Source organism: Aquila chrysaetos, chromosome 1 (genome assembly GCF_900496995.4).
Source record: "Aquila chrysaetos chrysaetos chromosome 1, bAquChr1.4, whole genome shotgun sequence".
Lineage (NCBI taxonomy): Eukaryota > Metazoa > Chordata > Aves > Accipitriformes > Accipitridae > Aquila > Aquila chrysaetos.
The window spans coordinates 12,756,791-12,784,251 of record NC_044004.1 but is presented as its reverse complement, the minus strand read 5'-3'; the positions used below and the strand labels follow the sequence as shown (position 1 = coordinate 12,784,251).

At 42.3% G+C, this 27,461-nt stretch overlaps 1 protein-coding gene and 1 long non-coding RNA gene across 6 annotated transcripts in view; one reads left to right on the top strand and one right to left on the bottom strand.

Moving 5' to 3' along the window:
* Positions 1-1,877: 1,877 nt before the first annotated feature.
* LOC115339074 lies at positions 1,878-4,618 on the bottom strand. The gene is made up of 2 exons (XR_003922633.2): positions 3,639-4,618; positions 1,878-3,240 (listed from the first exon to the last, which is right to left on the bottom strand). It is a non-coding gene; the product is annotated as an uncharacterized LOC115339074 (long non-coding RNA).
* Positions 4,619-4,909: 291 nt separating this feature from the next.
* The window catches only part of SORCS2 (sortilin related VPS10 domain containing receptor 2), a 590,289-nt gene continuing 567,737 nt past the window's right edge, over positions 4,910-27,461 (top strand). For 4 of the 5 annotated variants that reach the window (XM_041124365.1, XM_041124361.1, XM_041124355.1 and 1 more), the window contains exon 1: positions 5,144-5,296. In XM_041124365.1, the coding sequence (XP_040980299.1) occupies positions 5,267-5,296 (30 nt within the window). In that variant the 5' untranslated portion in view covers positions 5,144-5,266. Of the gene's footprint in view, positions 5,297-27,461 lie in introns of all 5 variants that reach the window. The other variant, XM_030008352.2, reaches the window with a different exon arrangement.

The following is a 27,461-nucleotide window of genomic DNA, read 5'->3' as shown; positions in this document are numbered from 1 at the left end:
TTTAAAAGAGGTAAACAATCTATAAGGAGCATGCTTAATTGGGTAATTCTTCTGTGATTTTCTACCATATTGTGCATCTGCAGTCATCTTGCGCTACCAGCCTAAGAAGGCTGTATGAAACATATAACAAATTGTTATAAATATTTTTATTTGCAAGGGTACTTCTTATGTCCAGCAGCAAAAGGAATATTAGCATTGCATCTTGGTTTCTGCTCAAGCAGAACTTGCAGCTTTCTGTAATACTTTCAGTGTTTGATCAGAAATGGTAAAAATAAAGTGGTCTAATTGAAGCCTTTTTAATCTTAATCTAATCTGACAGTCAATAAAAATGTGAGTAGACTTTATTAGTATAGCACTAATAATTCTGCCATTAACAGGAAGAAACTTGCCTTGGATTTACAACACACTAATTCTTTTTCAAGCTTTTTCTATTGCTATTCTGGGACTAGAGGAGCTCAGAGGTGTCTGATACTAGGTTATTTGTCTTTTTGTCTGCCTGTGTGTATTTGCTGAGCCAAAGTTTATAGGAGACATAAAAGGTGACAAATTTAGGGAAGCCTCTTTGTTTTAGGATCCTTAAACTCAGTCTAAACTAGCTTTTTGGCAACCCTTAAGAAGTTCCAGTTAAACAAGCTTTGAAACTGGGAAAGCCCTTCGCTTCTCAGAGTTGGTCTCTTACATTGCTTAGCTTGCTTGAGCTTTCTAGACAAAATTACACTCACTGGTCTGTAAATTAGCTTCCTTCCTTTATTAACATACTTGATGTTAACAAACCTATAAAAAATCAGCAGCAATTCTCTTCTCCTCTGTTTGTGTTTCAGCTGGAATAGTCACAACAGAATTCGAAGTAATTAAATATTCTGGTCATGCTTTGGACTAGAAGTGTGTTATTTTGATCATCCTTTGCATAACCAAACATTTTTATGAAGCTGGATCAACCTTTGTTTTCTCTTTTTGTACAGTACCTACCTAATGCAATTGGACCCTGATCTGTGATGTGGTCCCCTGACTTTGGACAAAACAAATACATGGTTTTACCTCTTAAGTGATTTAGCTACAGGACTTTGAATGACATTAATGGGAGTTACATAATGAAACTTCCTTTCCAGTTTTGCAGACCTCAGCCTTCTCATCCAATCTGCTCAATACTCATATTTTGAAACTATGCTGTCGTTAAGTGTACACAGTAGTGATATAATGCAATACAGGTATTGTTGCTACCATATCGCTAGTCTAGAGTTACAACATTTTATTATTGTGAATTACTGATATATTAAATATGCATTATTTATTAGATTGGAAGATTCAGTAGATGTGTATTAATCAGGTTGATGTAAAACCAGCTTCAACAGCCATTGAAGAAGTGGCCAGGTAAAAGCCTTTCACTTAGTGGCAGAAGTTCTCTTTATTTATCCTGAGAATGTCTATTGCAGAGACAAGAGGTGGTGCAAAGATTTTCATAGGATTGCCCACACATCTGTCTTGGTTATGATAATCTCTAAAGGAGAGAAAACAGAGAAGTTGCTTTCAGTTCCATTTAATCCTTGACCTCTTAAGAAGAGCCTGATACTAAGGGATTCAATTAGTGATAAGCGGAGTGGTAGGTTGAGTGATTCCTCCCTAGGTACTCAAATCTCACAATTCATACAGAGAAATAAGAACTACATCCATTTCTCTCTGCTTTAGCATCCTTCAGGTGAGATTTTTAATTGACTTGCCTAATAATAAAAGGCCTGTGCAATTATTCTTTGTCAGTGAGCAATCAGTTGGGCTGTGTGTCTGTCCATCAACCTTGGTCAACATCTTCTGAACTTGTAAGACAATTTCAACTAAATTGGCAAACAGGGGGAAGTCACAAAAATAAATGGCAAGTTTTGTGACTAGGCAGACAAGGAGGACTTTATTAGTGGATTTGTTAGGTTCCTGTGAAGATACATGGCAAAGATATTCTGACAGTGGGAAAAGATTCAAGCAGATCTTGCAGTTGACCATAAGATGCAAGGCTGGAGGAAACGAGGCTTCATTAGTTCTAGAACTACTGCTTGGTTTTCTTTTTCTTTTTAGGTCTCATTGTGGGAAATGTCAGTTACTGACAGATACAAAGAGCCTGACTCTTAGGAATGTGGATGTTATAATCTCTTATGTGCTGCTCACTGGGAGCCCTACCTGTCAAACACTGTGGTGAATACAGAATGGATAAGCATGACAAAGTCCAACTGTATTCATTCAGATGCAGTATTAGGGTTTGTATGCCAGTTTTAACATGTAGGTACTCAGGCCCTTCCATCTATTCTGAGTATTTTTAGGTTATTCTACAAATGTTGAGTAATCTTTACAATTTTACATGAGATAGGCCATGATGTCAGGATCAAAATTATTGAATTCCTAATAATGGAGAAATCACCCCTTCATGTTAGTTGATACGATTGTGGTCAATCAGTGTTTTCTTAACAATTCAGCATTGTGTTTTTTCCCTTGTTCCTTTTTGTGCAGAGGTGCAAAAGATGGAAGGTGACACGCTCAACATGCAAGTGTTACACCAGCAGGAATGACTTTCCACTCATGTCTTCTGTGAACTGTTGAATCACTGCCTAATTTCTGCACCCCTAAAGAACATGTTCAAACAGCAATGATTCAAACAAGCGTTTGACCACTAGCTGTCACTGAGACCAGTTTGCAAGAGTCAAGGGGGTTTCGTATAGAAAACTAACTTTCTGCCCACTTAAAACCAGGTGTTTTTCCCCTTACAAGGATTGTGGTTCAGAGGGACAAGACACTGTGAGGAAACCAACTGTATGCAAAGATCATTGTCATCTCATGCTCGTGTTTCACTTCCTTTAGACAGCTCCCTATAGCTTCTCCTAGTCCTTCTGAGCTTTCAGTATTGCCTCTAGAAATCAAGATTTGGAAAAAACCAAATTGACTTGCTTTTTACACAATATGTAAAGTGCTTCAGGAATGAATTTAATATATGGCCCCTTCAAGAGTCCCAGGGGCAGCTTCTGGTGACCTGGGCCAGGTGGTGCTGCCTGCCTGAGTTCCTGCGGGCTGCCTGGGCTCTTGCTGGCAGGGTGTTCAGGGCAGAATCTCCGAAATTGGCAGCTGGAGATTCCCAGAGGAGGTGCAATCCCTTCTGTTAATTCAGATACCATGCTGGAGGAATGAGGGGAAGGCTGTGCAGAGGCTGTTTTGAGGCTGTGGGGCTGCGCTTGGGACTCCGAAAGAGGAATTTATTGGGAGCTGTGGAAAAAGCACATGGGATTATTTGTTTAAATTATTTTTATTTTTAATCTTTATTCTTTTTGAAATGTGAGAGTCATCCTGAATTTGAAGCTGCCTTATAGTTTGAGCCACTACAGTAATAACAGGGCAGGTTACCAGAAGCCTCCTAGCACTGAAGGCATACAGCTAATATGTAATCATATAGCTTGCTGAAAGTTATTTTTACATGCATTTGGGATGCCCGGGTTACTTTAGGTGATTACGGTAGTCATCCCAGGCCTGTAAATGGTATAGTTAAACCAGTGGATACTATTTTTTCTATTAATCTTCCTAGAAAAGCCTTTGTAATCCTAATTTTCTAAGCCATTAGGGTAAAGGCAGATTACAACTAAAGCTGGTTTACTAACTTCACTCACCTTGGTTTTGCCCAGCCCAGATCTCTCCTATTAGGTGTCATCTAACGTGTCTGCCTGTAGCTGGAGTCATTACTTCCCTTGGTGGTCATTCAAGCGTGTTTTCTGACATTTAGGCCTGAGCAACCTTATCTTACTGTGAAGTTAGATTCTGCTTCAGAGCTGGCCCTCACGGCGCAGCAGGTTGGACCGGGAATGCTCCGGAGGTCCCTGCCAACCTCAATTACCCCGTGATTCTACCCTGCTGCCTCTCACAGCATCAAACCGCTTCACAAGCCCCAATGTATTCACTGGCGCGCAGCACGCTGCAGTGGAGCAGGAAGAGCATCCAGTCTGTGATGCATCAATCTTCTTCCACCGCTTCACCTGTCTCTTCTGAGTCACGCCACGCTGCACAGCCCCAGCCGTTGCCCCTCCTGGCCGTGCCCACGCTGCCCCGAGCATTTATTCCCCGGTGCTTCCATGGATCAGTCACAAGTTACGCGTCACACGTCCCCACAGTGGGCAATCCTGGATTAGCAACCGGCCGTGGACAGTGCAGGTGAGAGCCTGGTGCCTCCCTCCCGGGAGCTGAGGGGCCGAAGAAAGGGCACGCTCCCGTCTTCCACGGCAGCACTTCTCGCCTTAATCACAAGAATCCTGTTTTTGCACCTGCTCCGTTTGCTCCTCGGCTTCCAGCCGCTGGCAAACGGAGCCCTTTTGACTTTCTTCACGGCATCCTCCTGGGACTCACGGCCCGACCAGGGCGATCCCCTGTGCCGGCAGAGGCAGGGCTTGCGTGCTGGCCGCCAGCCACCCTCGGCCCGTGGCGCGCCCGCCCCGCGGTGCCGGCGGATCTTCCTCGCAGCGCTCTCCAAACGCCCTTCCCCGGAGCTCCAGCGTGAAACTTCACAGCCGGCGGGCTCGGCCGATGCCGGGACGTTCCCGCCTCGCCGGCGGAGACCTCCCCGCCCCGCCTCGCCTCGCCTCGCCTCACCTCACCTCACCTCGCCTCGTCTCGCCTCACCGGGGGGGCGCGGGCGGGCGTGCCCGCCACTCCGCCCGTGTCCGTGCGCGCGAGAGCGCTCCCCCCCCCCTCCCCTCCCCTGCCGCCCCGCCGCCCGGCGTTTCGGCGCGGGCCAGCAGATGGCGGCGCCGCCCCGGCTGGGCGCGCAGCCCCGCGCACGCCGCTGCCGCGCGAGCCCCGCTCCGGTTACAACCCTCCCCCGCCCCCGCCCTCCGCGGCGGTGTCTCCCTCCCCGCCACCTCCCCGCCTGTCACTACCACGCCGGAGAGCCACCATGGCGCACGGCGGGCCACGCGTGTCCGCCGCTGCCGCTCCGCGCGGGGCCGCCCGCCTGCCGCCGCTACTGCTGCTGCTGCTGCTCCTGCTGCTGCCGCTGCCGCCGCCGCCGCCGCTGCTGGGCGCCGCCGCCGCCGCCGCGTTGGGCTGCGCGGAGCCCCGCGGCCGCCCGCGCCCCGGAGCCCTGACCCGCGGGGCGCGCAGCCCGCCGGAGGCGCGGCGCGGCGGCGGTGGGGCGGCGGCGGAGGGCGGCCGCCCCAGGAGAGCATCCTCGGCGGCGGGCCGGGAGCAGGTCTCCCTCATCAGCACCTCCTTCGTGCTCAAAGGGGACGCGTCTCACAACCAGGCGATGGTGCACTGGACGGGCGAGAACAGCAGCGTGAGTGCGAGGGGCGGCGTGGGGGGGGGTTGTCCCTGCTCTTACCCCTGCCCTTAGCATCGCTTTGCTCCCCGCAACTTGCGGGGCGCAGCCCGCCGCTGCCGCCTCCGCTCCGCCGGGCTCGGTGCGGCCGGAGCGCGCCGCTCCCGCCCCGCCCCGCCCGCCGCCCGGCCGGGGGCGCGGGGGGTCCCCGCGGGCCGCGCTGGGGGCGAGCAGCGCCCCGGCGGCTGGCGAGGTGCCGGCGGGAGGCGAAGCGCCGCCGGGGTCGGGCCGACCCCGCGCAGCCTCCGCCACTTCCCCAGAAGTTTGGAAAGTTTACGAGCGCGCATCTTGCAGAGGGGCCGGGTGCGCGGTGTGCGCTGCGCTGCGAGGAGGAGGAGGAGGACGACGAGGAGGAGGAGGGCTTGGCCCCGGAGCAGCGAGGTGGTGTCCGGGTGCGATCGGTGTGCCCCCGGGGCCGTGCGAGGGTCTCCGGGTAAAGGAGAGGCAGGGGGCGAGCGGCGGCGCGGGGATTATCCCCTCCAGCCCCGCGTAAAGTCCCAGATTAAATTATCGAGGTTTAATCGATTCACCTCGATTCAGTCATCCCCGTGTAAGCTTCTCCGCGCCGCGCTCTGCCTCCTCAAGCGCCAGGGAAAGAAAAACCCAAACCAAAACAAAAATCAAGTAAAAACCCAGCCCCGGGCTTGAGGTGGATGTGAGCGGCAGGAGCGGGCGGTGCGCGGCGAGGGCTGCGGCCGGGAGGGGTCCGTCCGTCCATCCCCCGCCCCACGGCCCGGGCTTCACCCCGCCGGGCCGGCTGCGCGGCGTGGGGGGGGGGGTCCCACAAAGGTCCGGGAATAGCAGCAGCTCTCCGAGCATTTTTACAGCCTCGTCGATGGATAAAAACCGCACGCCGGGGCCGGTGTTACTGCATTAGAGCATCAGCGTTCCCAACTTTTCGCAGTTAAGGCAGTGTGCGTCGCCTTTATTATTTAATTACCTGTTTCAGACAGCGACTCTTACGGTGAGCGCCCATAGTCTGTTTTTAACTCATTTTCAATTTCAACTAGTCTTCATTTCTTTGTGTGTTGACCCACTAACGGCTGTGTATTTGCACGGGTGGTTTGGGGGATTTGCTGCTTCTAATTTATCCTTTACTGAAACATTATATCATAACAGTGGGCGTCATAGGTAAATATTACATGGCACCTTGCACTGCCTGTGTAACTTCATAGACAGGAAAATATTCTTATGAAGGCTCAAGATCAACTTTCTCCTGGAGGATTTTAGTGTTTCTGGAAAACTCTCGAGTGTTTTTACTACAGTTCAGCTAAGCTCCGACTCTGCTTGAACTTCATGAATTTAGCATAAACTTTACTTAAACTTGGCTCAGTTCGGAGAGCTCATGTTGTACTTCTTGTAAGTATGTGAATTATCATCCTTTCTCTAGGATCTCAAGTCCTGGTTTTTGCCTGTTTTGCTAGGGAGTCACCCAGGATGTGGAGCTGCTAAGGCTCCGCTGGTGAGGATGCAGTGATTCCCTTGAGCACGCGCAGCGCTTGTGTTAATCCTCTTGTATAATCAGGTGTCAGAGTTGGAGTCAACATCATAAAGCTTGACACTTTCAAAGCCAGTTTTTGATTTGCTCAGGAAAGAAGTGTAAGATGATGGCCGTTTTCTGTGAAAAGAAAATGTTGCAAATCAGCAGCGTCAGCTATTCTGATTCTGTCCTTCCTCCATTTCTCTGCTGTTAGACTGCTGCCGTTTTTGTGGACAGTGCTTGCAGGCTGTTAGGACTACTTCCTTGAAGAATTAGAATAGAATAGAATCAATTCAATATTAAAAAGTTGGCATAAGTTCATTTTTCGACATAAAAGGCAAGTAACAGCTTTCATGCAAAGCGCTCTGAAGTCTCTAAACCGAATATAGTAGAACCTTGCTAATCCACATTTATGACTAGTGATCTCTCCTCGCCTCTCTGCAAAGATCTAATAACAGATGCTGCAGTGAGGGCTTGTATTGCTAAAATGTTATTATTTTTTCACAGTATGCTACAGTTCACTTACTAGAATACTACCAAGTAGTCTCTTCAAAAGTAAAGATAAATGGCAACTGTCAGAGCAAATGAAAGTGGTTACAGTCTTTTCTGCAACTTAGTTCTTTTTTGTTTGCTTAATTACTATCTACTAATTCACTCTTGCAGGATGATACTCTCATCATGAATGCCTGCAGACATTCTGTACAGTATTTACACATTCAATTAAAAATACTTTTGCAGAGTTACTTAAAAAGTATGCTGCTTGCTCTGCCTGCCATCAGGTGATTATCGTCAAGCAAGACTGGATTTGAACAAGCTACCTGGTAATGAAAGACTCTTTGCCGCCTTAACCCCAATGAGAGCAGTCAGTCTTTTTGCACTGGATGTTTTACGGTATGACTGTCAGCATTTTTTTGCACCTTCTTTTCTTGTTAGCTTTGTTTTATTGCACGCTTCCAGTAGAAGAGCTGATTTTAACAAAGGCTTCCAGAGAAAAATGATTTGTAAAGACAGTCTGTAGAATCTTTTTTTTTTTTTTTTTTTGGAACAGAAGTGGAAGAAATACATTAGGCCCAATGAAAGCAGGATGGGCTTAAAGGGTTTGGAGAGAATTTTGCTGCCTGTATGTATGTGAGGTTAAAACAATTGAAAAGAAGTACCTGATCCAAAACCTATTTAAGGTAGTCTTGAATGTTTGTTTGTATAGCTATCTATGTATGCATTTATTTCACTCTGGGTTAAGTGTTTGGAGGTAGGAACGCTAAGATCCAGTGCTTCTCAAACCTGGCGCCTTACCCTGCGTTCTTAAATCTATGGCAAATCTTGCCTTGCCTCGGAAGCACAGGCTTGAGCCGTGAAGCGCTGTTCTGTCCCAAGTGCATTGCAGTCAAGGGGAGGAGTGTCATTCATAACAGTGGGGTTTTGGATCAGGCCCTGTGAACCTCAGGAGGCACTAAGCAATCTTAAAGTGTCAGGACGCACATTTGACACCTCATTGGAGGTACTCAGCACTTTGTAAACCAAGGACCTAAACTAGTTCCTTTACCCTTTACAGCTGCGTGGCTGAAAATTTGACAGTGATGAGCTCCAGATGACCATATATCCTCTTAAACACCTCACCTAGTAAAATAAATGAAGAAGAAATATGCAGTAGGATTATTCCTTTGAGCTCCATGATAGAGAGACAAATAACCATAAAAGCTGAGGGGGCAGCTGCTTCTCTGAGGGATGTTCACCTGCATGAATAGTTCATTGAAAGTGCTACCATGGAGTACTCATGTGTGTGGATCAAGGGAAAATAAATAAATTTGAAAGGGGCAGAGGTTAGGTTGATGTGCACGTGGAGCTTTAAAAAATTTATTTACATCTTGTAAATCCTCCTGTGCCATAATAATAGGAGCATGTGATTTTTGGTTGCATGAAATGTCTTGAAAGAAACTAAGGAGGCTATAAATTAAATCGATCCTCTCTCCTCCGCCTTCTTTTCTGTGCTGTAGAAGTCTGACGTGTACTTTGTTATCCTCTCGTAATGCCATTAGTTTTGTGAATTAGAGAAATGGTGGATTTGATAGCACAGCAGAGTATATGGTTGCCCTGATTGTAAAGTGAGCTTGAATAACTGGGAACATCACTGTAGGCTCCCTTGCTTTGTCAAGAGAGAGCTGTGCAGGGAGGTATGCAAATTGCTTCCGATTTTGTGTCCTCATTACTTTTATTTTGTACTCTAATATAAATTCCATAAATGATAAGCCTGTCCCTGACCTTTCTTGACAGTGGGATGCATAGTTAAAACCATTACTAGTGATGCAAGTCTTGCAAAGCTAGTCCTTGTAACATCAAGAGTGTATCTGGTTAGTGAATTCCTACAATTAGTATTTCTGCTCTCTGTCCCCTATGCCCACAGAAATATGTTGTGCACTATTACTTTCAAACAAAGGCTCATGCAAGTGGAACTGATTTCCTTTCCAGTCTTGAAATATCATAAACTGAAGACATGACAGGTGGGTGGTGCAGCACACCATTTACTCTGGTAAGGGCTAGTGACTGACATTTGTGTAACTGATAAATAACATGGAGTCGTGCATTGGAATATATACAGGTAGCATGCTTCGAGGATAGCCTCTTACTGTGTTAAGCTGAATATGTATGTTCCTAGATTTTCTAAAAATACACTACCCTTTCTGATTTGGGGAAAAATAGTCAATTGATGACAGCTTTTAAAAACCCTACTTTTCCTTAGAAGACACCTTATAGTCATCCCAGGAGCTTTTTTGTGCTAGGTAAGCAGCTTTCTTTGCAAAACTGTATTCTTTTTGACCCTCTTGGAGAATTCCCATTGTGCATTAATACTAGCTGATTAAAACAAAAAAATCAAAGCCAAACCAGAAATACGGGGAGAGTGAGACTTGTATTCACAATTGATTTTGATTCATGGGCTGCTCTTCATGCTGTGTGCAGACTGCTAAAGTGTTGTGAACAGGACTTCCGCCAACTAGTTCTAAGACTGCAGTGTCATGGTGCCAGTATTTCCATTTTTTGTTTGTTGTCAAAATATTAAGTTCATGCAGGCGCTTATTTGTCCAGTAAGTTGATGTCATGATCCCTCGTAAACATGTAGCTCTTTCTTTGTTACGGAAAATAAACATAAATATACACACAATTTTTTCCAGACTTAATATTTAGCAGCACCTTATCAGAAAGGAAGGTTTATCGCACATCTACAGAAATTGCTACGCACAAAAACTTCAGCTGATCAAGACTTTTCTGTATTTGATATACAGATACTTTGTTTAATTTAAAAATTATTACCCTTTGTGATACAGTTTCACCATATATGATTTGTGGAGCCCAGTGATCACTAAATGTATTCTTCTGGCAGATATTTTATTTAATTGGTTTTCTGTTTTGTTCAGTTTGCAATAAATTGTGCTGAGGGGATCTATAAAAAACATTGACTTCAATATTACTGTAGCAGTATCTATAACGGTAAATGTAATTATCTATCCAAACTGGGCAAAAGTCCATTTGTGGTAAGGTTTTGGTGCTGCTTCTCCAGAGTAGCCAGACTACTTTTTATGAAACTAAAGGGAGCATGAGGTCAAAAATCCTGACGGCTCAGACCTTTGATAAATGGCAGATATATTGCAAAGTGAAAGGCAGACTTCCCATAGGGAGATGGTTTTTTTTAAATTCCTTGGGATGATAGTGTGATAAAAAACAAACAGAAACCAAACCCGATGACTATATTTGAATGGAACAGCAGAATCCCACATGGAAAGCAGAATGATTTTAATCTGACTGAACTAATTCAGGAGTTTAACATCTTTTTTTCCTTTTTTCCCCCATGATATAAAGTTTATGGCTTACTTCATTTATTTGCTTTTACCAGCCTCTGTTTTCCCTCTCTTCCAGCCCTACAGCATGCTAGTCATGTTGCTGCCTGCTGAGCTCCCTCCACGTTTCAGCAAATTCCAGCTGCTAAAGGAAAGAGAGAGCACCTCTTCTCATCCCTTAAGTAGACACTTAAAATTGATACATACTTTAATTAGTAAGTGTGTGTTTCAAAAGTGCTTGAAAGTCCTCTTCCACACGCAGCCCTCCACACCTGCAGCCATACCTGGTTTTACTTGGTTTGCTGGTTTAACTGGCATTACCTGGTTTGCTTAGGAGCAAGCTACTAGCAGCCTTAGCTTGAGTAGGTCCTACTGTGCCAGCACTGGGACAAGCTCAGAGAGTTTAAATCTAGGAGGGAAATTTACCAATGAACACTAAAGACAGACACCGGATTGAAATCCTATCTCTGATACTGCTGATGTTACATGTGCATGATAAACCAAATCTGGCTTAATAACAATCATTAGATACATGTTTAGGTTGTTGATAGCAGGTTCACATATCACAGTGGGAACATAATGCATTCTTCCCAAGCTTGACAGTGTTAGGAATCTACTGATGCAGATCTTTGGAGAAAGATATGAGGACATCCCTTTTGATTTTATTAAAATTCAATAGACCAGTAGTTTTTGAAAGAACAGAAGGGGAAAATTATGAGCTTTTCAGAAAACCAGTAATTGTTCTGCTAAACTGGGAAGTTCTGTAAGGTATGTACCAATTTACGAATTTAAAACATGAAACTGCCCAGGTTACAGAAGTATATATGCCCAGTCCTTTGTATGTCCAAATAAAATATTTTCATAGAATCATTTAGGTTGGAAAAAAGCTTTAAGATCATCCAGTCCAACCGTAAACCTAACACTGCCAAGTCCACCAACACTGCCAAGTCCACCATGGTTATGTTGATTAGGAACAAAGGATGTTAGCATAAGGAGAGATAATCTGCTGTACAATGCAAGTGAGATCCTTCTAGTTCCTGAAAGCACAAATTCATTGAAGCAAAAGCTGAAAGTGTGGGTTGAAAGTAGTCTGCAGTATATGGCTGCTTGCTGTAGCTCAGGATGAAACTTGATGACCTGCAACATTCCTTTGGCATTTTTATTCCCATAGTCTCACATTCTTTACCAAACATTCCTATCTCCAACCCCCTGCCCCAGTAATAGTAATTTTAAATCCTAACAAATCACCAATGACAACACCACTTTTGGAAGAAATAATGGATGGGATCCTTTGTCGTGCCTAACTTCAGCCTTCAAGTCTAAGCTGGACTTCTGCAGTAGGAAGGAGGTGGAGATGGTCACTGGCTTGATCTCTTCCCTGACAATCTTATCATCCGTACTTGAGAAAGCTTGGATGAGTTGACTTCTGAAAGCATGTATCACTCCCTGCTTATTGTAGAGGGGCCTAGATGGCAAACTTTGATAAAACACAGAATTTATTTGAAGTTATCCCTAACCCAAATATCTCAAGTTTATTGCTACTGTAGTTATTTCCTTCCTTCCTTACTGTAGCATGGCTGTTGGAGTTTCAGTTATGGATTAAGACTCTGTTGTGGTAGATATTGCACAACCCCAATGCAAAAATACAGGTGCAGCTCTAAAGATTTTAGAATTACAGTTCTACCTGCATACATCCCTGAGAACAGAATTATACGCTTAAAGGATGTACATTGACAGAAATTACACAAAGGTCTAAGTTTCAGTCCAAGGGCTGCTCCAACAGCTGTTTAAGTCTTTTTTTTTTCTAATGACTTGGAATATTCATACATAAGCAGTCCCTGGGGCAAGGCCTAAAATTTCCCCTCTGAGTTGAGAATTAATCAGGACTTTAGAAATGTGCCTGCTCTGTGTGTATGTATGTAGGTTATGTTTTTCTGTCTCTCTCTCTTTTGTCCAAACCAGTAGATATGCAATGCGTCAAGAAAGTGGAACAGTTTTAGCAGTAAGGGTTGTGAGACTGTTCTGGCAGGAGATGTGTGTTTCAACTATTAGACCCTTCTGCTGGGCAAGCACTCTAACCCTGGTGCTGTTGTGCAAGCATGAGGAGGGCAGTGTCACCTCCCATGAGAAGCCGTGTTTCACAGGGAGTTGCCACTGTGCACTGTGAAATGTTCAGTGTCATAGGTGTGTGCTGGCACATCTGCTAGACTCACTGGCTTCAGTAAGATGAGTGGAGAAGTGCCGTGTTTACAGATCCTTTTGAATTTTGTCAGCCCTTGGTGAGGCTGTTGTGGAAAGAGGAGAGATGCTGAGGTGCTGTTTTCTTGCAGGACTGAGAATGTGTGTGCCACCCTTGGCAGAGCTGGTAATGCTCCGCACAGCCCCGTCACCACGTCTGCGAGCTCAGATCATGGTGATACCTCGGGGACATTTGAGGCTTGGCAAGAGGTAGAGCGTGAGGTTCCAACTGAACGGCTGGCTATTGGGTTAAATTGAAGCTGAATAGGGGTACTGAGGAACTTTGCCAGTTACCTCACCAGTATCCTCTGAAATAGCACTTGCATTACATAGGTGATTTTGTGCCTCAGTTGCATACCTGCAATGTGAGAATAATGGTACTTCCCTATCTCTTAGGATTGCTGTTGCTCTAAACAACCTGTGCACTTCGATATTAAAGTAATGGTTATCATCATAACACCTAAAAGAGGCAGGACCATAGAAAATCACATCTGTGGTTTCTTTGTTCCTTTGACTGTTACACAGTACAATCTAGGAATTAGAGAAGAAAAGGTTCTCACAGGTCATGCAAACTTCTCTGCTTGTTCTGACGTTTGTTTTGATCAGGGCTCCTTTTAATGTGTAGACTCTGGCACTTCAAGGTCATTGAACAGACTGAAGATTATGTGTCTAAAAACATTTTCAGTGAAACTTAACTTGTATTTAACATGACATTTTCTGCCCTCGTTTACCAGTATAGTGAAATAACTGTGCTTCTTTCTCAGTGTTTGTACCTTTCCTACTCTTGTAGACTGGTAATTATTTCTCTGAATAACATTTATTTTGGCCTTTAAAATTTTCTTTTATAACTCACTTTTGCTAGCTCTTTAATTGCACCATCTGGATAGGACAGTACCTACATAAAATAGTACCTACCTACCATGTATTTGACTGGCACATTTTTTAGAAATGTACATACACACAGAGATTATTGTTCATTTCTGGCTTCCCTGTAATCTCTTTAATGTCCTTGTGATTATCTGTGTTTTCTAAAAAGAAAACCACAGAACAGTAAATAGTTGGGGTTTTTTTTAATTAAAAAAGATAAGTAAGTCATAAAAACACTTAAATAATTTGGTCATTAGCAAAAAAGCTAATTTCTGTGGTTTCTGTGCAGTAACATTGTTAAAAGTTTGTTCTGGTAGATGAAGTAGATGTATTTTATGTTTTTTTTCCCCATTCACTTTATGAAATTTGTTTCTTTCATGGTCTTTAGAAGCTCATTGGAGGTATGGTAAAACTGCATGAAGTGTTGTAGAAGCGTATTTGCAAGCACCAACTACTGTGATGTGCCCTTACTCCTACTGAGCAGTAGGCCCATGTTTACTGGCCAGTGTGTTCAGTTTTAGCAGATGGCAAGCTATGCTCTGTGAAAACACATTTTTTTATCAGTGTTACTGTCTCTTCTGTGTTCCCCAGACTGAAAGTGCAACAGGGGAAGAGCAGTCTTCCCCCCGTACGTGTATGAGCAAGATGTGGTATACTGGGGCTCTGCTCTGAGTTGATGGCATTTAGGTCCTTCTGTAATACCAATAAATAATAATGACGATGACTGAGGATTGAGCTGTTCCACTCGTAAATTCTAGCGGTGCATAGCCTGGCCTCCCTAACTGAGCTACCGTAAGGAAAAGTTGCTTTTCTCAGGTATTGAAGAGCAGCCTGTTTATGGTTAATGCATTCCCATGCTTGCCTCCACCAACAATTGTCACTGCAAGATAGATGCCCAAGGGGATGGAACTGGAGGGTTAGAGGAATATGTTGGAATCACTCTTTGAGCTTTGGGCAGTGTTTCACAGTGTTAAATGTGACTGATTCTCAAGAAATAGTTGTTTCTTCATTGAAAACACAGTTGTACCAGGGGATGGTAGGTTGCCATAAAATCCTCCCGGGTCTAAGTTTAATAAGATATTTTTCCTGTATTTGCTAGCAGAAAAATACCTTGTAACTTGCTCTTTTCAGAGGATTGGAACTGCCTGTGAGTCTAAGGCATCTAAATCTGGAGCAGTACTCATTAAGTCTTGCCATTTACGGAAAGCAGAATATTCTTCTCAGTTCTTCTTTTATGCTCCTAGGTATTGTGTTGTGTGTTCAGCATAAATAGACATCAGTGTTAACATAGGTAGAGGTAAGAGTATAACCCTGAGGGAACTTGTGAACCCTTATTGTATGGATAGCTCTTTTTTATGCATGCTTTTGGAGGGGCTCCATGGATAAGGCATAAAACCAGAAATAAACCAAACAAAAGCAACACGTGCCAGTGACAGGTGGATTACTTTCTGGGTGCATAGAGATATTTTTGCCAATCAATTGCTGCCAGAAGGCAATGGGGGCCCATCGGGATGTAGTGCACATACACAATGCTCCAGCATTCAGCCTGTTACAGAGCTCGTGAGGGAAACTCCGGGCGGATTTGTAGCAGCAAATGCCTGGAGATGCCCAGGGACCTGGCTGGTGATGCTGGAGACCTGTAACCACATGCAGCTGGGTGGCAAAGAAACACCAACGCTCTTTTGCCCAACTCACCTCAACTTGCAGTGATCTCCCCAGTGGGAAAGGAAGTTGAAATCGAACGATTGGGATCTGCTATGTGTTTGTGTGTTTGTACTTACAGGCTTTAATCTCAATGATTCTTAACTAAATAAACCCCGGTATCCTACTCCACGACAGGTTGGTATTAACATACTTCTGTCTCTAAGTTCCCAGCTGGTTTTTAGAGTGGTCCCACTGTGCTCTTTCTGAGCACTTTATGGGGCCCTCCTGAGGATAGTAAGGGTTCGCATTAGATTTGGCTGCTACATATTGGTTTGCGGATACGCTATGTGAACATCATTCCTTCTGGCCTCTCTTATGTTAGTCTTGTAAACCACAAAGTTTAATTGGTATGTATAGGACCTCGGAGTCTTGCATATTATAGTATTTCATGTGGTTAGAGCATAGAAGCAAGCAGGCATATGAACTAAAAAGCTTTCTTCTCCCAGGCTCAGATGCCCCCCCACAGGCACTAGGACTTCAGCAGAATTGTAGCTTTTGATTTAGAGGGCCATTTCTTATTTTGCTAATTTGTTTGGCTTTTAATCAGTGGTTTCTTATGTTTCCCTGTCTGTTACCCAACCACATAATGGCAAGCATGTCAAAAGGTCTCAGCTGCCTTGAGAGCAGTCTTGAATCATGTTCTTTGGCCTGAGTGAGAAGTACAAACTGAATGGAACCTATGCAAAACATCTATGTTGGGAGTACAGTAGCTTCAGAGTGGGACCTGTGTGTCCTGAGCACCAGTGACAGACTATAGAGGACTGACAGTGAACTCTCTGGTGGCTCTTCGCTATGCCAGTGCTAGGGTTAGAGAATTGGGAAGGTGTTACTATTGGTGGTTCTGACCTTTTCTTTCTGCCTGGAAGAGGGAGGTCAATACTGGCAGAGTCAGCTGAGACCTGATCCTGTTCTTCTGGAGGTTTCTCAGCCTGATAGGAAAAACAAATACGAAAGAATCCAGAGGCTTTTTTTCCTCTCTTGTATGTGTCATCCACCGAGGTGCTGCTGAGCACATGCAGGAGGGAGGAGGATGTGTGGATGGAGCAAAAGTGCCTGTATTTTTGGAGCAAGCAGGCCACTATGTTTTAAATTTCTCTTGGGTCACAGATGTTATTATTAAACTCTGTCTAAAACCACTGTAAAGAGAAGCAAGAAAGTATGTTGCACATCAGCTGAACAGCATTTTTGTAGCTCCATGAAACCCACTTTGTGATTCACTGTTGGTATAAGCTCTTGGCTCCCACCAGCTTCTGCGAAGGAAGATGCAGAAGGAATGCATTCCCCTGCATATAGGCTGAATCAGGCACCTCTGCTTAAAAATTCTAAGATGTAGCTCAGCGAACATGTTTTCAGTTCATAATGAAATACATATGTTCATCTTCATGCAGCATCTCTCAAGGGCTACTGTGCAGAGCATTGAGGGCCGCTAACAAGATCTTCTTTTCCTTCCTTCCTCCTCTTCCAACTGCTTTAAAACAGTAATTTTTTTTATAAAGTGGGCTACATGTAGAGGGCTTTGAACCTTGGTATTCCTTTTAATAATCTCATTGGTCCTGGAGAACCCTAAGAGACAGCATTTTTTAAAATTCATTGTATAAGCACCTTGTGCCCTATGTTTCATTTCTTTATTTAAAAAATCCTTGGGGGAAGAGGAGGGAGATGATTGATATCAGGCTACCATATATAATCAGTGTGAGATCTAGGTTGTTAGCTGGTAAATTATCAATATAATTTTTTTTTTTAGTTTAGCTAACTGCAGAATAGCCACTTCTTAAACTGGCACAGACTGGCACAACTTAAGAATTGAATGAAAGCCAAGCTTCTTCGTCAGTGGGTGGACTTGGTTCGGCTTGGTCAGTCTGCAAGCACGCAGGAATGTTTGAGCTGCCTTTGTGTGTGCTACTGAGGCAAGAGATGTTTCATGAACACTGGAGCTGCATGAAAAGAAGACCCTCCACTTCCTGTTTGAATCAATGTCCATATTATTGTGAGGGATTACATCTTGCCTCTAATGTTCGTGACTGCGAAGAGACTGTTCCTGAAGATAGGAACGTAAGGCTAGAGAAGGATATAGTCTTTATCACGTTTGCAGAAACTGCCAGCAAGTCTGGTTATTGCATTGCTGTATTTTGTGAAGTATATTGAGGCTCCCTGAGGGAGCAGAACTCAGTCCAGCATGATGTTTCACAGGGGTTGGTAGCTCAGAAATCAAGCCCGTTCAGATGAGAGCACTGAAATTCACATTTAGGCATAGACTGTGTGCCAGGAAATAATATAAAGAGTTCATAGCCTTTGATCCACAGTCTGTTGTATGTGGAGGGTTTGCACAAAATATGCAAGCTTTTTATTTTTTGTAGCACCTAAATAGACTTGTATTTATTAACTGAACCTGATTGTCACAGTCACTATCCCTCAGTGAGAAACTCTGCTCCCCTTTAGGCAACTTCTGTGTCTGTCCTTTGTTTCTGTTACTTTTCTGTCTGCTTTTTTGTACGTCTCTCATTCCTCCTCCCTCCTTTCTTTTCACTGTCTCTGTGTGTCTCCTTTGTTATTCTCCCTTCATTTCCTTCTCTGTATTAAATCACCTTTCTCACCCCTGAGGGCTTAAATAGCATCATCCTCCCGGTTCCATCTGGAAAAAAAGATCTTCAAAGACATGGTTAGTAATGACACAGACATGTCATCAGTTTGGGAGTTGCCATTCCAGTGAATATAGATGTTCGTACTTGGTCACATGTCTGCAGGCTTGGACAGATAGCGCGGCACTGCTTAAGGAAATCTTGCATTCATGGCAGTATCTGTAGCCCTAGAGCATAGCAATAGCAGATGTTTAAAAAAAACATTGTCCCCAAAATACATCATCTAAATTGAAACTGGCCCAGGAGCAGTGTATTTCACCTCATGCCCCCAGCTGAAAGCTGTGAAGTGATCTCTTAAACTCACCTAGGGTGAGTTTTAGATTGGGGACATGAAGTGAAATACACTGCTTCTGTGTCAAGCTTCTGGGTGAGTTTAAATGATCATAATTAGAAATGAAAGACTCAAAATCCCATTTCCAGTCATCCAGTTCCGTAATCTGCACATGCCATCTAATAAGAATTTGTATATTACCCATCACTGGAATTACTGTGCTGCTCATCCAAGTTTAATTGAAAAATAATCATAATCTATTCAGTGTTAGATTTAATGCATAAATGAGGTACTGTGAGCAAAACACAACTTCTGAAACATCTATTACCATGGACTTTATTGTCTGGATTAAGTTCAGATATTAGTGCATGTCATTCTGATATTTGGGTGATGTCATTCTGGTATGTGACTTTGCCAAGTATGCCTCATTATTACTTTTTGCAACCAACCTATAGGCAATGAATTCTTTTTCCTTTAAATGAAATGAAATATTTACAAGCTGTTACTTATTGCAGGAATTTAAATGAATGAAGCTTCTTTTGAAAACAAACGCAAGCTGAGGAAAGCAAAGACAGCAAATGAGTGTGAAGCTGTTGTAGAAGGGAAACTCTGCAGCTCATATATACAAGCTTTGTGGCTTTCACTGAGCCTTGAAAACATGGGAGTCAAAAGCAGGAAAGTGCTAAGGTCTTGGTTTCTGGCATAGCTTGTTTGTGTGATGCAAGTGCACTTGCTGTGCAGTCACTACAGTTCATGGACTGCAGGAAGATGAACAGATTGAGAGCGCTTTTATCTAACATGAAATTGATACTGTCTTATGGGAATGACTTCTAAGAATAATATAAGAATGTCTGTACCAGGCTAGACCCGTGGATGTCTAGGGAAGAGCATCAGACTCCGATGAATATTTTGTGATCCTTCACCAGACAGCTTTTCTGGCCAACAGCAATTTGTGGCTCGGGGTAATTGTAAAAGCTTTTCAGGTGCAAGAAACATACCGTGTTTATAAACATGAAAATGAGAAGGAAGATGAGCTTATATACTTAAATGCAGCAGCTAGCCAAAATTGCTAGTACTGAATTTCTATTGATTACATCATCCTTTCCTGAAAGCTAAATGAGTTCAAATTTTGGGGTGTGTTCTCCGAGCGATTTAAATTTTGTGGCTCTGTAGCTACATTTTAGAATTTCAAAACCACTTCTTACTATATTGATTTAAATAGTATTTAAATTCCAACAAATTATATAAAATAACAAGTAGACCTATCAACACATAATTTACAAAGTACTTCCCTTCTACTGTAAGTGTCTCACTGATTTGGGAAGTTTAAAGGGTACTATTTCTCTTGAGTGAATGTTGTTTCTAGAAAGAAAGATGCATGGCAAAAGTAGTTTTTAGATGTCTTTTTGTTTATATGGAATTTATTAAAGCATCCTTTTAGAAGTGTTGGATGATGGTACTATCATATGGAAAAAGTACTAAGTGTCCGAATGTTTAAAGTTGAGTAAATGTTCATTAAATGGACAACCTCATCTAAGCCAGGATTAATTTTAAATTCAAGCCATTATTCTCTTGGTACATAACCAGTACAGTATATGTTCTTATCAACAAGTGAGTCTCATTTTTAATTTATGAAAGTTTACCTGAGAGTATTCAAATGTCTCACCCTTTCCAAGTATTAAAAAATGCGTTTGATATCTCAGCGTTTGACTTTAAAACAGCTGATCTTCTGGTGTGCTGTATAATAAAGTTGTTATGGTACATACAAGAGATTCTGCTTGTTCGTTCCAAGTTTGCATGGCATAATTAAGCTAGGTTTTTGTTGAGTAAAGATTGGTGATTCTGTAAAAGCAAAAGTCAATCCTTTTCTCTTAAGTTACTTTAAGGCCAATTATAAAACAGGCATGATCAGGTTTCTTAGGTTTTAAGAAGTGCTGAAGGTGAATTTTGAAAATCTTGCTTATTCTTATTTACAAATAGTTCATGATTTTTAAATAAAGTTTTCTAGTGCTTTCTTTTGATTTTTAATATTGGATTGAAGGATATCAATAAAAACATTCAATTATAGTGGACTGTCTACAGGCTCCATGGGAACCTGTGCCGTGATTAGGTTTCTCAGCTAGAGTAAAGCAGCACCATTTAATTGACTTAAATTTCACCCATTATGGAAGGATTCTTAGGTTCGATTTGTCTCACAGTTAGTGGATCGTTCACAATAATGGAAAAGAAGAGGTGCAGGAGCCTACAAAATGGGGAAAAGTAAACAGAAACAGGTAATATCACAAGAATTACATTTTAATTGTTGAATTCCATGCTGTTCTTTCTTACTGTTTTTCCTTTTCAATTTTTTCCCTAAGCATTTTTATATTATCAAGTTTATCTAGAAAACCCCAGCTTGTTAGCTCAAGCAGAGGTTTGTTGATTTTTGCCTTTCTTTGTCTTCTTACTCGCTCTTAGTCCTCTACCTTCCTTTCTATGGATTGGTTAATTTAATCTTTCTAGCTGCTGTATTGGTTTGTTCAGCATCGCTAGGGTCAGCATGTTACATATGGAAGGCACATCACCTGAAGGAAACTAATATCCCGATCAACTTACCATCACTGCAGATAGAGGGAAACCAGCTGGCATGAGTGAATTGATTTCTGCATCAATCTCCTTGCACAGGCAATCAATTCAACAGAGAGAAACGAGACCTGAGTCCTCATCGCTTTCCTGTTGTAGAAGGCTCCCTGTATTGGAGTCTCATTCTTCTGAATTCACTGATGCACTCTGCTATCACTTAGCTATGAGAGCAATGGTACTCCATACAGTTTTACTGAACCCGAAGCCTGTAAAAGGCAACAGCAGGCTTCAGTGTGTTTTGGATCAAATCCTTGGGCTAGTGCTGCAACCATACTAGTCACCGCATTAGTTAAGAGGTATTTAAGCCCCAAAAAGCATTAGGAGGGATCTCTCCTTTCTCATTGCTAACAGCATGAGGCTCATCCTGATAACAAAGCAGGATCAATTTTATTTGTAATTTTTTAGTATACCCAGCTGCTTTTTGTAGTTTCTGAATCACACACATGCTAATAATTCTGAAGAATGACACACAGTTTTAGTAGGCATCATTATTATATCTATATGGGGAAAAAACCATGGTGCTTTCGTTCTCCTCTCTCACTTTTTTGATGAAGGAACAGTAGTGCAGCAAAGCAGGTCTGTTCTATAATAAAAATATTCAGGGCGCTATACTGTATAACTTAGGTAATGGCTTAAATAGTCAAGTTAAAGAGAAAATAATTAGAAGGCTAATGTGGATTCATCCTTCCCTATTACCACGTAAAGATGTTGACTGTAGAGTTCTGTTACTGCTTCATTTAGCTTGACTATAGCGATGACCTAACTTCCTTGTGTGTCAGACTATTCGTGTTGGGATATGAAGTAGGGTTTTTGTGTCACTGGATCAGAGCATGTAGCACCTGTGGCTTTTCTGATACCATAGAATTAGGAGTAAATAAGCTGACATTGGCTTACATAAGGGAACAGACTTGCTCTGCTTTGGTCCCAAAGGTGTCATTGATTCTATTTGCATTACATGGTCAAATATTTGTATATGGTATCATTGAGGCTAACAAAAGGTTGTCATAGGGCAGTGTTTATGTCACAAATTGTGGCATTTACTTGTTGATGGGATAGTATAATGTCAGCATGTCGTGGTGCAAATGTCATCATTTTGTGATGTGACAAATTGTCCCTAAGGATAGACTTTTTAAGAGACCTTAAAGGATGTTGGAAAAATGAGTAGGTTTAGACTGATTTTATTTGCATCAAATTTAGGAGCAATCAGAAGTTTAGAAAGCAAAGCTTGCAGCATTTTGTATCACTTTTCATTCTTGAAGGGTCTTTGCTAATGTCAGAAACTTTAGTCATTATATACATGATGCTTCCTAAGCAGGCAAATTTGTTGATTCATCATGCTTCAAGGCAGCTCACAAGATGACGATTCTTCAGTAGCTAACATGTTTAATTGGACCATTCTCCATTTGAAGCAGACTGGATTTTCCTATTTTAACCACAAAATAGTAGGAGAATTTGGAAAGTTTCCAGTCTGTCAAAACTTAAGTGCAATAGGAAGTAAGATAATTTTGTTTGTATTTGTTCAGTCCTTCATTCAAACCTTGTTAGAGGCAATTGTGAAGCATACTAAGCAGTGCTGCTTATATCTTATCTACAAGGCAAATTCAGCTGGGATGGCTGTGCTTTGTTAACACAACTAAACCGAACCAGAAGTATATTTGGTATTGCAACCTATTCCTGGGCAGTTCCCAATGTATGCCTGAGACATACTGTAAGAAACTGAAGGAGAGGATGTTCAGTAATTTTAAATAAAATTAAGACATGTAACCTGCACTGAAATCAGATCCTTTGAGAATGTTGATTGGGTTTCTTAAATGTGAAGGGATATTCTGGCAAGAACTGAAGGCTGCAGCTTTTTCTGTGGAAATAGTAGATTTATGCTTCTGTAGCAATAGAGTCAATGGAAAATTTGTTTGTCCAAGCACAGAATAATTAAATCATAGATTTGCTCTTCAAGTGAGGTGTTTCTGGATTTCATGATGCAATTTAGTCTTAGGCTGGCCTAGTGATACTTCAGGGTGGTGGTGGTGGCATGCAGGCTTATTCTGTCAAACATGGGTCAGAAAAGCCACATGTAATAGCACTAGCGGGCAGTATCCTGCCCTCTCTTCCTGAAGAGCTGTGCACTCATTCTAAGCTGGACTTCAGATGAGTGATTTTTGTATGAAACTACTTTACAGTAGATTTAGAAAAAGTTCTGATGAAATTTGTGCTTTCCAAGTCTGTATGTTCTTAACTTTGTGTTTGCACAGAATTTTGGGTTTGTGTACGTGCTGTATGTGAAACTGTATATGCAGGTGGTTTCAGGCACTTACTCTGCCTGTATAGTTTTTAGATTTCATGCAGAAGTTTGAGCTGCTGTTCTTTGAAAACACAGATAAATATAAATAAAGTAGAGTGTGTTCTTTTGTAAAATTTTCTAAGTGAGGCCGGGATGGGCAGTCCCTGGATGACTCCTCCCCAGGAGCTGGGGGAAACCTGTCCACTTATGTCAGCTTTAACAATGGCACTGCTGTCAGAGACCCGTGCTCATGCAGACTCTTCTTGCTATACTTGGCCAATACTGAGCTAATGCTCCATGATTACACCAGACTGTAACTTGCTACTAAGGAAGAGAATTTGAATAAAGAAAAAACTGTAGTGTTTGATGGAAATGAACAGTGTTGAACAAACTTTGAACAGCTTTCTGATCAAGATATTTGGACATTGGGTACTTTTTTCAAACCACTTGGTCTGGAACTGATCCAAAGCCAGTCCTTCTCCTGAGCAAATTCCTAAAGTAGGACCCTTTTGCTCAGATTACCAACAGTGTAAGCCTCCGTTTCTGTAGTTTCTGCGTCAGTTCAAAGACAGGCTCCAGGTGAGTTGTGATTTCTCTGTCAGTGGTTGCAACATGATGCAGTTCCTGCAGAAATGGCAAACAAAGTGGGTCTGGTTGTTTTTGCATCTCTTGGGCTTCAGGAGAACCACTTCTGCTTTGCGGGGTTGCCAGAGGCTTTCTGTTCAAACTTGAGCAGGTAACTTGAATCTTTCTGTATCTAAATGTCACATATGGAAATCTTGTTCCGCCTCTTCAGTTATAAGGGCGACATCAAAGATCATGAAGTGTTTGGATACTTTGGAAATTTGTGTGATCATGTTACCGTAGGTAAACAGAAGGAAAAAGAGAGGCAAACTACACAGGAAAGTTATTTTTCTGATGTTAGTCTGATAAAGGGAATCTCATTTTACAGTCCCTTATCCAGAGCTTTCATGTGGCTTTACATCCTACATGATATTGCTTATTAAATGCTGCCCTGTAAAAACAGTAGAGCATTATGAATGATTTTTCATTTACATATATTTTTAATGCCTGATAGTTGCATTAGTGAAATATGCTGCTTCTTATTTTGATATCTATTATTTTCTTTCTTAATAACATCTACTTAAAAAATCTTTGGGAAATTTTACCTTCCTTAAAGAATGTTTGGGATTTTTTAAATTCTTTTTCTCAACGATATGTTTTTTTAATTTTAATTTGGTAAGAGTTATAAATTTCTTAGAATGATTGCATACATAATAATTTGAAAAGTGTCTGGCATTAGTTCTGTAAAAACAATCTGGATGTTCTCTGATCTGGATCTACAGAGCCATAAAATATATATGGCACTGTATTAAGTTTTATAATGCTCATTACTTCAATGTTGTACCTGTTGGGTAGAAAATCACTGAAGCGGATGAAGAGTATTGCTCTTTGAGCAGCAGAAATATTAGAAGTGCTTTTACATGGCCCCTTCTAGATAGGAGTTTCACTGCAGGGTTCAGCAAAGAAATAATTAGTCTTTAAACTGTTTGTGAAGGAATATGACTATTCCTCCAGAGCAGAAGAATTACAAATCAGTGGAGTGCTGCAGGATTTTTCTTTGGGCTAAAATAATTGCCGTATGAGGTCTTCAAGATATAATGAGGGATATCTGTGGTCTAGCAAAGTGAGCTTAAAACTCGATATAGTAGGACCGTGTTTTTCTTTCACATGACTGTCATTGTAATTTGGGGCAATGCTCTTTGTTCCTGTTCCAGTTGTTACAGCTGTATTAGCAACATAATCTGTGTGTCTTTAAAATTAACTGTGCCTTCATATTTAGTTACTTTCAGGGTCAATTGCTAAGCTACTTAGACAACAAATTTAACCTACCTGCTTCGTAATCGCTGTAATCGGTACTCTGGAAGGCCTGGGATCTACATGCGTGTTGTACAACATCGATCATTGTACTCCAGCAATGAGCTCCAAAAGGTTAAATATTTAGACAGTGTTAGCTAACCTTCTGCTTATAATTATAGCTCTAATAAACCTTAATATTTGTCTTGATATCTTTCTATTTTTGAAAGGGATTTTTGTTTATGATCTGTAGGAAACGCATTTATTTAATAGGCATTGCATTAGCATTGCTAATGGTCATAATGTGTTTAGTTTCAAAGGATACATGCTTTGAAATTTACTGCAGAATAGTGGAAGTGACACCATTCATTTGTGAGTGTCTAGGAGAAAGTCATGTTAATGTTTTAATTTTAGAATATGTCATCGTAGTGTTCTCCTTCCGTTACTGAAGTGCCAGTTGTTTGGTCTCAGCCGAGATGTACAGGATGTGAAACAGTCCTGTAAGTATCGTGGTGTTGTCCGAAACGCGGATTCATCACCTGGTGTGCAACGAGCCAAGAACCACACACTCAGGAGAGACATTATTTATTTCATATTTGCGCAAAGATGGGTGCTAGGTGGTAATTCCACAAAGCCAGCACAGCCTGCAGTTAAACAAGCAAGCAATTTATACAGATTTAGATTCACCCACTTAGTTTCCAAAGTCCTTCCCCAAAATCATTATTGGTAGTAGCTTATCTGCCACCATTTCTATTGGGCTACGGTTTTCTCTGCTTCGAATTAAAAATACAGTGTTCTTTTATTCTACAGCACATGCTCAAGGAGTGTGTGTGTGTGTGTGTGGGGGTAAGTCTTTTAGGTCTTGAATTGAGTTGGTGGTCGTGATCTCCCCCTGCCACCTTTACCTTTCCCCTACTTCATGCTTCTTTGGCAATCATCTGGCCTTGGGTACCTTCTGGAGCAGGATGTTTCCTTTTTATCAGTCTTTGGTTCCTTCTTCAAGGGTATAGTGGCTGGCAAAGCCTGCATTGTTTATACAAAGTAACGAGGCCTAGGTAGTGAAACTATTGAGTAATGGTCCTCCTTAAAGGACAATGCATCGTGTTTAACCCTAAATTGAGCAGTAACACCACAGTTAGGCCATAACTCAAACATATGACTACAATGGTACAAAGCCATAAGAAAACGTGGAAGTTGGTGGGGGGCGTATAATCCCCAGCTCAGTTTTGCACAATGAGAGCTTGTTGTCTAGGTTTTGGATGTAAGCAACTTCTGAGTATAAAAAGTGGTATGCTTGCCTCATTTATGTGAGCGACCCAGGTTCACCTGTCTATTGTATGGGTTTTATATGCTTTGCAGTATGCTGATTTTGCATTCTCCCAGGTTATAACCCTATTAAAACAAACCCTCCAAAAGCAGGGTTGTTTTTAAGTTGGCTCATTTCACTGTACTGGTGCATGGTGCAGCTCTGCAACAATTGCACCGACACAACAGGCAGGGCATCAGACATAGGCAAGGGGCTGAGAACAAGTGGCCAGAGCAGTAGGGAAACGGGAACTTTGGGAAGTAGCTTCACTGCTGAATCAGTGTGTTGTGAAATAGATTCCTCAACGTGTAGTTTGCTACCTGTTTCTCTGGGTAGCATTGCTGTCTTAAGCAGCCACAGAGTATTTCCAGGGCTGTACAAACCCTCTCGGTTGGTGTCAGTGTAGTTGTTTGTGGAGAACTGAACTGGAGAATTGATCGTGATAAGAAGAACCTGGACAGCTGGGTTAGGCTATTTTCTTTAATGTCTGATTTAGATCTGCCTTGCTTCACTTTACTTCTTTCCATATCCACTAGGGATATGGAGTAAAGTTTATTCCTTGTCTCTTTTCATCAAGCCTTAATATATCTGAAAGCCTTTATTATGCTTCTCCTGTGTCTTGCATTCTTTAGATTTAATAACCTCAGCTTTGTCATCCTTTCCTTGTTGCTCACTTGGTGCTGATTTTCTAGACCTCTCATCATTGTTATTGCATTCTTCCAGGCTCTCTCCAGTAAATTCACATTAGTCCTGTGATGCTCTGGCATGAACACACACTTCCAACTCAAGGTCTCCAGGCTGGAGTAGAAGTTTCCTTTCTGAGACTCACAGTCTGCATGTGTCTTGCAGCCTTTTTATCAATTACCTTATAGTGCCATGCTGCTACAAAAAACGCAGACATTGTTGTCTTATGATTCATTAACACTCCCAGCTCTTTTGCTGAGTGTACTTTGCTCTTGCCTATTCTGATTATGCGTACTTTAGTATTTATGCTCATTGACTGCTGCCGTTCTTGCTGAATGGCACCCGGC